Source organism: Hyperolius riggenbachi, chromosome 7 (assembly GCF_040937935.1).
Source record: "Hyperolius riggenbachi isolate aHypRig1 chromosome 7, aHypRig1.pri, whole genome shotgun sequence".
NCBI lineage: Eukaryota > Metazoa > Chordata > Amphibia > Anura > Hyperoliidae > Hyperolius > Hyperolius riggenbachi.
In genome coordinates, this window is record NC_090652.1 from 68,315,907 (window position 1) to 68,330,083 (window position 14,177).

General features: G+C 41.7%; 1 protein-coding gene across 1 annotated transcript in view; it reads right to left on the minus strand.

The window, feature by feature from the left end:
- The window catches only part of LOC137526046 (uromodulin-like), a 121,399-nt gene extending 112,816 nt beyond the window's left edge, over positions 1 to 8,583 (minus strand). Inside the window, exons 1-4 of the mRNA XM_068247257.1 lie at positions 8,444 to 8,583; positions 4,394 to 4,413; positions 766 to 1,572; positions 543 to 674 (exon numbers count right to left, since the gene is read on the minus strand). Of these exons, the coding sequence (XP_068103358.1) occupies positions 543 to 674; positions 766 to 1,572; positions 4,394 to 4,413; positions 8,444 to 8,583 (1,099 nt within the window). The remainder of the gene's footprint in view (positions 1 to 542; positions 675 to 765; positions 1,573 to 4,393; positions 4,414 to 8,443) is intronic.
- Between the last annotated feature and the right edge of the window lie 5,594 nt (positions 8,584 to 14,177).

Consider the following 14,177-nt stretch of genomic DNA (forward strand, 5'->3'; position numbering starts at 1 on the left):
AATCTGACTGAGCTGGAGCTGTTTTGCAAAGAAGAATGGGCAAGGACTTCAGTCTCTAGGTGTGCAAAGCTGGTAGAGACTTACCCTAAAAGACTGCCAGCTGTAATTGCAGCAAAAGGTGGTTCTACAAAGTATTGACTCAGGGGGCTGAATAATTATGCACACCCCACTTTGCAGTTATTTATTTGTAAAAAATGTTTGGAATAATGTATGATCTTCGTTCCACTTTTCACGTGTACACCACTTTGTATTGGTCTTTCACGTGGAATGCCAATAAAATTGATTCATGTTTGTGGCAGTAATGTGACAAAATGTGGAAAACTTCAAGGGGGCCGAATACTTTTGCAAGCCACTATATATATATGTATATATATATATATATATATATATATATATATATATATATATATATATATATATATATATATATATTCTGGAAAAGTATTGGAAAAGGTGTGACCAGGTACCAAACCCTAATGTTTCCAGTGCAATGTTTAGGGCGAGTTGGACATAAACATTGCATTGGCTATTGTATCACATACCTGCTATATTGTCTGCATTTATCCCAACGATGGACTGCAGGGAGGATATACAATTACAACCAGGGACTCCATTAATGTTTACACATTGCTCATCAGAGGCACAGTGTAATCCTGAGCAGTTATTACTGGATTCTGGAAGGAAGAAGAACACACAAGAATTTTAAATGTTTCCAAATTAAGTCAATATTGATCTGAACTGATATATTATTGGATGAAGACTTACCTGTACAGTAGGTCAAGTAACAGTATGAGTTTGGTGTCCCCAATAATTTATACACATAAAAATCACCAGGACACATTTTCACTGATATAGTGTTTGACCAGAGGCAACAATTTCCATTCCAGTTGGCACAAACTGTGCGGTTCACAGTGCCATCCCTGACTGTAGGATGGGAACCTTTGATCCATATGGGGGCATACGATCCACAACTGTAGCTTGGCACACACCACTCAGGAATTTGCTGATTAAAATCTCCTTTAAAGCGATACCAACCTTGCAATCCAGCGTCACAATACCCATAATAACCATAAGAGGGGCTACGCCAGGGGTCATTGAGTACAGTGTAGTTGGAACAAGGATTCACACAGGAATAGGACCCAAGTGATTTAAAGCAATCTTTATCTTTTCCACAGGGTGTCCCTTGCTGGCATTCATTGACCTCACAGTGTCTTCCATCTCCATAATATCCATAGGAGCAGGTACAAGTGTAAAACCTCTGATAATTGGTGCAGATAGCAAGTGGGGAGCAGTCATTAAGAGAGCTATTTGCACACTCATCAATGTCCACACAGCCATAGTCATTAGTAAGCATACTTCCACTATAACAGGTGCAATAATAGGATCCAATCGTGTTCACACACTTGCCACACGTATAAGGATAACAGATGTTGTTGCTGTCGTTCTGACATTCATTGATATCCTCACAATAAGATCCATTACCCACAAACCCCTCTTTACAGGTGCACTGTTGGAAGCCACCAAACTCACCACAAGTGGCATTTGGGTGACAGTCAGAATCGGAACATACTCCTGAAAAAGAAGAATTTGGAGGTGATTGTTGTAAGTTTAATGCTTTTTTTATGCCTCAAATAACCCCTACCCACTACCATTGCCATCAACATGACCAACACCACACTATCTACCAGACCGTTCGCTAATCCACCTTGCATCCTTGATGCCTCCATAAAACCCTTCCTGACAACCCCCCAGTATCCCTCTCTACCAGACCACATTACATCTTATCTTTCATCTTGCTTCCTAGATGTGTTTACATATCCCTCAACCACCACCACCACAACTAGCAGGACTATATATCAGATTACCAATCCATCTTGGTCATCATACTCAATGTAACCATCCATCACCTGAATCACAATCTACCTGACCACCAAACCATGTTAACCTCAGCTTGCCTCCTTTATTTCAGGTACTAATAACTTTCTTATTAATTTGGCCATTATAATGTTTTCCAATTACAGATAAAATATTGTTCTTTAAAACCAAACTAAAATTAAATTAATACCCTGGGAATATAAGTGGGATGCAGCATGTTACTTTTGCCTCCATTATAATTAAGAACATTGAAATGTAATTGGAGTTGTGCTAATTTCTCTCTGTATACCTGTTATACAACTGGACAGTGGACCAGTGTACGACCACAGATGCAAAACACTCTATATACAAATGCATGCTAGGATACCCAATACAATGAGAGTACAAAACCCCAGTAAACCTATCTTTATTTAATTATTATTATTATTATTATTATTATTATTATTATTATTATTATTATTATTATTATTAACCAGTTTACCAACAAGGATTTTTCCCCTTTAAAAACTAGAGCAATTTTCATCTGTCAATGCTCCTTCCATTAATTTGCCTATAACTTTATTGCTACTTATCATAAGGAAACAATTTCACCACCAATTAGGCTTTTTTTTTTTTGGTTGGTGCTTTTTGCTAAGAATTTTTTTATTCCAACTGCATTCTAATAGGAAAAATAAAAAAAATAAAAAAAAATCATTATATTTCAGTTTTTGGTCATCATAGTTTTAAAATAATACATGCAAACATAATTAAAACCCATGCATTTTATTTGCCCATTTGTCCCGGTTATTGCAACATTTACATTTTTTCCTAGTACAATGTATTTCAGTTTTTTTATTTATTCTAAGCCCATCATTCAAAAAGTAACAGTAACATACCTTCTTGACATACATATTAAAAAAGTTCAGACCCTAAAAAATGTTTTGGGTAACTGTTGGGGAGTGTGGGATTTATGGGGTTAATTTTAAATGAAAAAAAGAAAAAGTCTGTTAGTCTAAAAAAGTTTGTAGATGTAATTTTACTATTTGGCCACAAGATGTCCTTGCACATAACTTTCTTATGCGTAGTATTACTATTCAAACAGGAAGCAATGTGTGGATGTGTAAATATCAGCTTTTGTGAATGAGGGTGCCATCACAAAGGGATCATTCACAGGGGGATTTAGATCAATGAATGGGAACTGTGTCCCCATTTATTGATCTCCCGGCAAGTGGGAGCTCATGGTGGGGAGGGACATAGTAGCTACGCCCCTTCAAGGAGATATGGGGAAATACAGGGATGTAGTTACTCGTCCCAGGGGAGGGGAAGTGGTTAATATACAATAATTATTATTTATTGTAGTTATAAAGCGTTAACATATTATGCACTACTAGCCAATAAATACATACATCGAAACAAAGGATGACAGACATAACAAGGTTATACAAAATAGGACAAAAAAGCTATACAAGACAAACAGGGTACAAGATACAGGATCATGCAGTTTTGGGCTGGTTAGGTAGGCCCTGTAATACTAGTACGAGGCTGTCATAGGAAAGGAGCACACAATCATGTTGAATACCCTAGGGAAAAGAGGATCCTGCCAAAGGCTTACAATTTAAGGAGAGGGGAGATGGACACATTAGGTACAGCTGTAGAAAAAATATTCAGTAGAACGTTACTGTGAGGTAAGTGGTGGGTACGCTATCATAAAGAGGTGGGTTTTGAGGGCTTGCTTAAATGTTTTTAAGGAGGGGGCAAGCAACTAAGTATATACAGTAAACATGTACACATATAAAACTGGGACAGTACACAAGGAAGGAGGCAAAGATAAAAGTCAGGACAGAATGCAAGTTTAACAATGGATAAGCAGGTACAGGGATGAATCGGGAACAAGAATGAGAGACAAGGACAAGGATGACTTGAGGAGACTCAAGTCAAGTAGCACAATTAGCACAAAGTTCTGGCATTGCTGAGCTCTTGCAGATCTTTTAAAAAGAGAGGCCACACCTGCTGCATGATGAGGCCAGAGAGCCAACACAATACCCCATCTGTAGATAGGCCTGGGAATTACAAGGTACGTGTCCAGACAAGATCGAGTCACTTGCTGTGGACAGTGGAAGTCTAGGACAGTCATTCAATACTGCCATTGGCAGTTGATTCTGGATGCCAACAGAGGTCTGTGGAAGCTGGATGCCAGCAGAGGTCTGGAGAAGTTGGATGCCAGCAGAAGTCTGTGGCTGGGCCTTCGCTGGGCTGGGACTCTGCTGGACTTGCTGCAATGTTTGCCAATCTCTATAATAATGTGGACCAATTCTTCAGGAAATGGGAAATTTGGAATCAGGATTACCTTGCATTTTGAGCAGTGGGATTGGCTCACTTTTCCTTGGCAGCTGCATTGTTGTGCCAGTGCACCATTGTGTATATTTTCTGTATTTAGTCCTGGCAACAACATGTAGTATGCAGCGAACAGAGGTGCCAAAAGATTACAACGAGTTAAAATTGTTAAAAAAAAATGCTCTGAAGGCAGTGGTGGACTTACCTCCCGAAGCAGACACAAAACTGTCAGTATTCAAAATCCACATACATCTGTTGACATACTCCAAAAGACAATGTTACAATGCATTCCACGGGCATGAACACACTTCAGAGGAGCAGGGCCGGATTTCTGGCAAGGCCATATAGGCCATGGCCTAGGGCACCAGAAATTTAGGGGCGGCTCAGTGAGGGGCAGTAAAGCTGTTCTATGCAGCCATCCCTATCTACAATGACAGATTTAACCTTTGAACTCTCATTCCTGTACTTGTGTCATCCCTGCAAGACCTGTAAGCTCTATCCTGCAGGTTCACCTCTGCCTAACTCTCATGGTGACACAATAAGTCCATCATTAACAAGATGGCAAACATAACATAAAAGTTCAAACCATAATTTATAATCTATACGCATATTACTAAAATAGCTATTGTCTGTGACAGCAATGATGGAAAGTAAGGAGAATTCTCATTGGGGCACACAGAAATAACAACCATACAGATGGTATAGTTGGCCTTGGGCGGTAAAAAGTACAAATCTGGCCCTGCAGAGGAGTATATAACAGCAATATGCCAAAATAACACCAAGCGCCTCTCTAAACAGAGGTGCTTGGTGTTATTTTGGCATATTGCTGCTATATACTCCCCTTTCATTGCCTGATGAAGTGGGTTCATGCCAGTGAAACATGTTGCAACATTGTCTTTTGGAGTATGTCAATAAATGTATGTGGATTTTGAATACTGACAGTTTTGTGTCTGCTTCGGGGAGTTAAGTCCACCACTGCCTCCAGAGCAATTTTTTTAAACAATTTTAGCTCATTTTAATCTTTCAAATAGATGACTCCATTAGTTTGACAATTTATAAATTGTCTGACCCAGAATTGTTTCCCGGCAACATTACTTTTAAAGTACTTAGTCACTCGCATGAAAGGGCAGATACAACATCTTCCATATTTATAGTTTCCCATATGCCATGTTTTGTCTCGTTGTATAAAATGACTATTACTCAGCAAAGTTTTTAATGTTGGAGCTCTTCGGGCAGTTATACTCGCTTGTGAGGTGAAGCATTGTTTAATTGTTGCATCACTCAGTAGTATTGGCCAATGTTTACATAGGATTCCATGGATATGGCCCCAGGATGTGTTGTATGGTGTTTCCAATCTAGTGATGGCCTTCCTTTTATTTTTAGAATGATTTACCAAAAGTTCTTCTCTTGGTGTCAGTCTTGCTCTTCTTACAGCTCGTTCCACACACTTTCTAGGGTAACCTCTGTCCTTAAATCTCTACCTCAAGTCTTCACATTCTTGTTCAAAGGCCTCAGGTGTGGAACAGTTTCTTTTAAAGAGACACTGAAGTGAGAATAAATCTTGCTTCAGTGCTTATATTCAGCAGGGGCATGTGTGCCCCTGCTAAACCGCCGCTATCCCGCGGCTGAATGGGGGTCAGTTCACCCCCAAACCCCCCCCCCTGCAAAATCAACGACCAACTTGGTCGTAGATTTTGCTGCTCTTCAGGCAGGGCTAACGGCTGCAGCCCTGCCTGTCAGCGCCGTCAATCAGCGGCGCATCGCCGCCTCTCCCCCGCCCCTCTCAGCGAAGGAAGAATGAGAGGAGCGTGGGAGAGGCAGAGATACGCGCTGACAGACGCGCGTGAGGCAGGGCTGCGGCCATTAGCCCTGCCTGAATGCGGAAGCGCTGCCCGCACAGCACGAGGGGGATTGGGGAAGTAAGGGACCCCCGATTAGCCACGGGATAGCGGCGTTTTAGCAGGGGCACACGTGCCCCTGCTGAATATAAGCATTGAAGCGAGATTTATTTTTGCTTTAGTGTCTCTTTAAGCCTAATGAACTGTCCCATGGAATGTCACATAATTATTCACTATTTTTCAGCTCCGGGGGGATTTCTGACAACAATCAGATTTAGAAGGTGGAATTTAAATGTTTTTAATGTTATCTGTTGGATAAGTCCTAAACAGGGATGTTCGTAGTCAGCCAACTTCGCTACGATAGAACTACGCGTAGTTTTATGCAATTACGCTTCGCCAAACTACGGCTTCGAAATGAAATATTCACTTCGTATGCATTTCATAGACCATGCGTTAAAATACGCAATTACGCGTAGTGTGAAGCGTAGTGTATGCGGATGCTTATGCCGTATGCAGAAAATTTTACGCATTAATTCCTTTCTAAATGCGTATACCGGGAACTTTTCTATGCGTACATTCCCCTTTCCAATGTGTAAATTTGTAAGTATACAATCGCACACGGAAAATTAGACGAGAGTAACGCATTCGTAGTTCACTACGCAATATACATGTTAACTACGCATAGTGGGCGTAAGCTACGCAGAGCGGTACTTCGCTACGCATAAATTCGTAAGCATAGTTTTGAAACTTCACCTACGAACTACGATGCGTAGATGCGAACTATGATGCGTAAATTCGCACTGACGTAGTTTCTGCTCATCCCTGGTCCTAAATACCTTTTTGATAATTTTCCATTATTTGTGGATTTCTGGTGTGACTTATTATTGTATGTAGTTAGGACATTAAATAAGTTAAGGAAAGGGAGGTGCTGAAGGGGGTGTGGCTAGAAAACAGCAAAAATCTATTAACCCTTCGCACTCTCGCATGCAACTGTTCAAACAAATGCATTCACAGATTTACTCATCCAGGCACAACTGTTATCCCTACAGCTAAGTTAAAACCTGGGGTCTTAGTTCACAGAAGAATGCATTCTTATGCTTAGTCACCTATACTGCACAGAAGTACCCAGGTAAACATAGGTGTCCTAACTCTAGCCCTGTAACATGCATAGTGCAGACATGCAAACAAATTCATTGCATCAAACCTATCAATGGGTTAGGAGCACACATCCTGACGTCCTCTCCTGGGACAAATAGTGCATCTTGCCAATCACATAAGGGAGCTAACGTTAGCTCCCTTGTGCGATTGGTAAGATGCACTATCGCTCCCAGGAGAGGACCTCAGGATGTGTGCTCCTAATCCATTGATAGGTTTGATGCAATGAATGTGTTTGCATGTCTGCACTATGCATGTTACAGGGCTAGAGTTAGGACACCTATGTTTACCTGGGTACTTCTGCGCAGTATAGGTGACTAAGCATAAGAATGCATTCTTCTGTGAACTAAGACCCCAGCTTTTAACTTAGCTGTAGGGATAACAGTTGTGCCTGGATGAGTAAATCTGTGAATGCATTTGTTTGAACATTTGCATGCGAGAGTGCGAAGGGTTAATCGATTTTAATTATTGTATGAGTCCCTATGAAGGGCACCTTTTCTTTGGTTTACTGCAGTTGTTTACAGCCTGAAAGGGACACACTATCATGTGTACCTTATTACTTTACCAATGTGATGTTTCCAAACTAGCTGCAAGTCATGTAAACAGTATGTTTGATGAATGTCTAACCTTTGAACAGCCAAGTGGACTGTGCAATCTCCTCTGAATGTCAACAATTTATTCATATTGCATTCTGCTATCATAGGAACAAATTACTGCTGCTTTACTTAGGACCAGTGCTCCCATCCATACAATTATTGGAGGATAAATTACATCAAGAAGCAATCAAGAATAAAGAAACTTTATTTCGTCAAGCACGACTGGGTTGTGCCCGGAATTGGGTTTGGCATGTACAGGGCTAGTGTGGAACAGGATATACAATACAATAGGAGTACAAATACAGCAGTTTAATCATACACATTAACACTAAGTTCGAGCTCACGTTTGTAAAGTGTGCAGACTACAGTCCTGTGCTACCGAATGCTACATGTATGGGGGCGGATAAAAAGAGTTCATAGAGTTCAAAGATTTTACAGCAGAGGGGAAAAAGCTGTTCCTGTGTCTTGTGGTTCTGGTGTAGATGGACCGGAATCGCCAACCTAAAGGGAGCCGACTGAAGAAGCGGAATCCTGGGTGAGACGGATCATTGACAATCCTCAGAGCTCTGGAGCACAGTCTGGAGTTGTAGAGTTGTTCCAGTGAGTAAAAGTGGTTTTCCAATGATTTTCTCAGTTAATCTGTCACTGGTGGAGGAGCCAGCGTACCAGACCAGGATGGAGGAACAGAGGACAGATTCAATTGTGGCTGTGTAGAAGCTCGTCAGAAGCTCCTGGGCCATTCCAAACTTCTTCAGTTGGCATAGGAAAAATAGCCTCTGCTGTGCTTTCCTCTGGGTAGAGGTCATGTTGGGTTTCCAAGTTAGGTCCTTGGACATTGTAGTGCCTAGGAGTCATGCGCAGGGGATCCTTTCCACTTCCATGCCATCAATGCAGATTGGAGGTGGGGTGGGAGCGTGTCTTCTAAAGTCAACAATCATCTCTACTGTTTTTGTGGTGTTGAGGACTAGACCATTCTCTCTGCACCAGTGGCAAATTCTGTGAACCTGGTTTTGGTATTCCCATTCATCATTCCCGGAGATGAGGCCAACTATGGTGGTGTCATCAGCAAACTTGATGACTTTGACTGAGCTCGCCGTGGACCTGCTATTGTTGGTATATAAGGAGAGTAAGAATGGTGTCAGAACACTACCTTGAGGGGCCCCTGTGTTGGTAGACCTTGGTTGCGAGATAATACTGTCTAGCTTGACAGCCTGGGATCTGTTGCTTAGGAAGTCCTTGATCCACTAGCGTAGGGTGGGGTGGACCCTGAGGGAAGCAAGGTTCTCTTGTAGAATGTGGGGGCTAATGGTGTTAAACGCTGAGCCATGTAGGAGGATCCTGGTGTAAGAGTGTGGTCATCTATCTAAGTGTTCGTTGACAAGTTCCAGGCAAATGTTTATGGCATCATCAGTGGGCTTGTTTGCTCTGTACGCAAACTGGAAGGGGTCCAGCAGGGCCTCAGTGAAAAGTTTTAAGAGGGGCATAACCATGGATTCAAAGGTTTTCATGATGACAGATGTGAGAGCCACTGGCCTGAAGTTGTTGAGGTCAGAACACCCTGTTTTTTGAAACAGGGATGATGGTGGACCTCTTGAAGAACGCTGGAACTTTGCCTTCCTGCATGGATTTGTTGAGAAGAGAGAACAGGAGCTAGCTGCCGTGCAGGCTGACAGGCTGGTGACACTCCGTCCGGGCCTGAAGCTTTCCTCGCATTTAACCTGGACAGGTGCTTCAGGATGTTGTCCTTGTTCACAGCCAGGGGAGGTAGGCTTGGCTGCAGGACCTCTAAGTCAGAGAAAGGGCAGGAGGCTCTGGGAGCCCTGCAGGTGCTGCCTGGTTCTCAAATCTGCAATAGAAGTCACTAAGGCTCTCAGCAAGCTCGGTGCTGGAGTTGCATGCTGAGAGGGGGGCTTATAGTTTGTGGCGGACTTAAGCCCCTCCCAGGCGGCTCGTGAGTCTCTCAAGGAGAGTTTCTGTTCTAGTTTTGCTTCATAGATCTTTTTCGCTGCCCTAAGTTCCCTGTTTAGGATGTTTTTCACCCTCCTATAGTCTTCCTGGTTGCCAGCCTTGTACACCATTTCCTTGCTCCTCCTCAGGTGCCGTAGTTTGTTAGAGAACCATAGTTTGTCGTTCCGGTAGTGCTTGCGAGTCTTCATTGGTATATAATAGTCCTCACAGAAGCTGATGTACGAGGATATGTTGTCTGCCCACTCTTCTAAATCTGGTGATTCCAGGGCCTTCCAGTCTGTACACTGAAAGCGGTTTGAAGTTGTAGTTTAGCATCCTCCGACCATACTTTGCTGGATTTTAGGACCGGTTTAACAGTTTCCAGGCGTCTCCTGTAGGTGGGTATTAGGTGGATGAGGCAGTGATCAGATGAGTCTAGTATTGCCCATGGGACAGCCTTGTATGCATCTTTCAAGGCAGTATAGCAGTGATCTAGGCTGTTGGCGTTCCTAGTGGGGCAGCTGATATGCTGATGGAAGCGTGGGAGCTCTTGTCTAAGGTTGGCTTTGTTAAAATCACCCAAGATGATGAACAGAGAGTCTGGGAGGGACGTCTCCCACTGTGTGACAGTGTTGCTTAGGTCGCTCAGGGCAGTTTTGACTTTGGCATTGGGTGGGATGTACACACCGACAAGGAGATAGGATGGGAACTCTCTGGGGGAGTAAGCCGGCCTGCAGTTTACAATAAGGATTTCAAGTTCCGGGGAGCATTTCTTGGCTAATACAGAGGTGTTCAAGCACCAGGGGGAGCTCCTTTCCTTTTCCCAGAGAGTGTGCTGTCCTGGTCTGCTCGGACGAGACTGTAGCCTGGGAGATGTAGGGTGCTATCAGGAATATCGTCATGTAGCCACGTTTCCATGAAGCAGAAGACTGAGGGTTGCTGCTAAGTTCTTGTTTGATGCACATGCTGTGAGCTTCAGCATATGATCTTACAGTGGACATTTTTAGATGCTAGTCATAGCCTATCCCCCTCTATTCCCTCAGAGTGTAAAACCATGGCGCTAGATACATATGTGTTTTAAAAAGCATATTATACTTGTGATAAATAAACAAGAGAGTTTTTTTAACTTCAGAATTATTATGTACATGATTATTCCTAGCCCTTCCTTTGTTTTGAGTGAATAGTTAACACACTATTATGTGTCTAAGTTTAGCTTTAGGTGTTGAAGTCATAGTTCTAGAACCAATCGCAACTCCTTCACATAAGACAGGTCTCTCTGTTACCGGAAGTAATCTATCCAAGAATATTTATTGTGAATAGAGGAGAAAAACTTAAAATCATTCTTATGGAAATGAGAGAATCGCCATGGATCCATGAGTGGAAAAGTTTTTTGATCCATGGGGAAATATACTGTAGCTGCCTGGTTGAAGGAAAGGCGTGTGGGCACTTCTGGTGCACATATAACAATAACAGTCAAAAAGGAATGAATAGAGAGTGTAAAGGGCTGGTTTCTGTGTGATACTTCTGTACAGAGCAAAGATGTGGAGGAAGCAGCAAACTAGCCACATCTAAGGTGAGGGGCAAGAGTAGACATGTAGAGACAGTACAACAACATTTTCAATAGTTCCCATTCTTTATTTAACAACATGCCAATTTTGCAATAGCTTTTGAGCAAAGGGTGGTATTCCATTGTTTCAGGAGTTTAAAGGAATTCTATCAAAGATTCCATTTCTGAGGAAACCTCTTTAATCAATGTAAAATAAATGTAAATACAGAAATCAGTATATATTTTTTTCTGTGCTGTAATTTTTTTTCAACATGTGTGTGTAACAGTGTGCCCTGAGGACACACTGACGGCGACGGGGTACTGGAACAGTCCATGGTGACAGGTGACGCCAGGTGTATAACAGCATTGCAGGCTATTCCCTGGCTCCCCCACCCGTGGCTGCCGCAGTAACAAGCCATCCGTTCTGCTAAGTTATACCCGCACAATAGTATTATGAGGTCGCACTTCCATATGCACACAGTGTCCCGGCGAGTCAGTGGATGATGTTTGCTATCGAGGCAAAGGAGAGCGGAAGTGTTCCGTTCTGACAGAGCGCTGTATTATTATGGATATCATGGCAAGATAATCAAGGCCTCTCCTACACACTACACTCATTTTAATTTTTTCTATGTGGACATCACTCATATATATGTTTATAGTCACCAGGGTATATGATATCAGGACAAGAAACCTAGTTATGTTTAAATGTTTGTATATAGATTTTCCTGTTCCCCTAACCCTCCCTCCTAAATTTTCACTTCCTTCCCCCAATGTTGGGTCAGTTTGGTGCCGGTTGGTATGATGTGACAACCCCACCCACGGCACCGACTGTCCTAACTTGTCTCCTTATATCATTATCTTCCCTCCCTCCTCTTTTTTCCCTTTAAATGGAGGAAGAACCACTTATTTTACCAAAATATTGTTAGTTATTAAAAGCTATACATTCAAGTATTTCATTTTATCTTAACCATTTATGTATGCTAACATGCTTTTCCCCTAAGTGGGGTACTTGTTGTTATTTACTGTTATAACTATCTGTAATGTGATTTTTCCTTTCAATTAAAACCCTTGAAAGGAAAATGTGTGAGTTTCATGTACCAAAGCACATTTTATTTTAACCACTTAAGGACTGCAGTCATAAAACCCCTTAAGGACCAGAGCCTTTTTTTCCATTTGGACCACTGCAGCTTTCACGGTTTATTGCTCAGTCATACAACCTACCACCTAAATGAATTCTACCTCCTTTTCTTGTCACTAATACAGCTTTCTTTCGGTGCTATTTGATTGCTGCTGCGAGTTTTAGTTTTTATTATATTCATCAAAAAAGACATGAATTTTGTCAAAAAAATGACTTTTTTAACTTTCTGTGCTGACATTTTTCAAATAAAGTAAAATTTCCTATACATTTGAGCGCGAAAGTTATTCTGCTACATGTCTTTGATAAAAAAAAAACCCATTCAGTGTATATTTATTGGATTGGGTAAAAGTTATAGCGTTTACAAACTATGGTGCCAAAAGTGAATTTTCCCATTTTCAAGCATCTCTGACTTTTCTGCGCACCTGTCAGGTTTCATGAGGGGCTAAAATTCCAGGATAGTACAAATCCCCCCCCAAATGACCCCATTTTGGAAAGAAGACATCCCAAAGTATTCAGTGAGAGGCATGGTGAGTTCATAGAAGATTTTATTTTTTGTCACAAGTTAGCGGAAAATGACACTTTGTAACAAAAAAAAAAAAAAAAAAAGTTTCCATTTCTTCTAACTTGCGACAAAAAAAAATGAAATCTGCCACGGACTCACTATGCTACTCTCTGAATACCTTGAAGTGTCTACTTTCCAAAATGGGGTCATTTGTGGGGTGTGTTCACTGTCCTGGCATTTTGGGGGGTGCCTAATTGTAAGCACCCCTGTAAAGCCTAAAGATGCTCATTGGACTTTGGGCCCCTTAGCGCAGTTAGGCTGCAAAAAAGTGCCACACATGTGGTATTGCCGTACTCAGGAGAAGTAGTATAATGTGTTTTGGGGTGTATTTTTACACATACCCATGCTGGGTGGGAGAAATATCTCCGTAAATGACAATTGTTTTCTTTTTTTAACACACAATTGTCAATTTATAGAGATATTTCTCCCACTCAGCATGGGTATGTGGAAAAATACACCCCAAAACACATTATACTACTTCTCCTGAGTACGGCGATACCACATGTGTGGCACTTTTTTGCACCCTAACTGCGCTAAGGGGCCCAAAGTCCAATGAGTACCTTTAGGATTTCACAGGTCATTTTGAGAAATTTCGTTTCAAGACTGCTCCTCACGGTTTAGGGCCCCTAAAATGCCAGGACAGTATAGGAATCCCACAAATTACCCCATTTTAGAAAGAAGACACCCCAAGGTATTCCATTAGGAGGATGGTGAGTTCATAGAAGATTTTTTTTTTTTTGTCACAAGTTAGCGGAAATTGATTTTAATTGTTTTTTTTCACAAAGTGTCATTTTCTGCTAACTTGTGACAAAAATAAAATCTTCTATGAACTCACCATACTCCTAACGGAATACCTTGGGGTGTCTTCTTTCTAAAATGGGGTCATTTGTGGGGTTCCTATACTGCCCTGGCATTTTAGGGGCCCTAAACCGTGAGGAGTAGTCTTGAAACCAAATGTCGCAAAATGACCTGTGAAATCCTAAAGGTACTCATTGGACTTTGGGCCCCTTAGCGCACTTAGGGTGCAAGAAAGTGCCACACATGTGGTACCGCCGTACTCAGGAGAAGTAGTATAATGTGTTTTGGGGTGTATTTTTACACATACAGATGCTAGGTGGGAGAAATATCTCTGTAAATGACAATTATTTGATTTTTTTTACACACAATTGTCCATTTACAGAGAGATTTCTCCCACCCAGCATGGGTA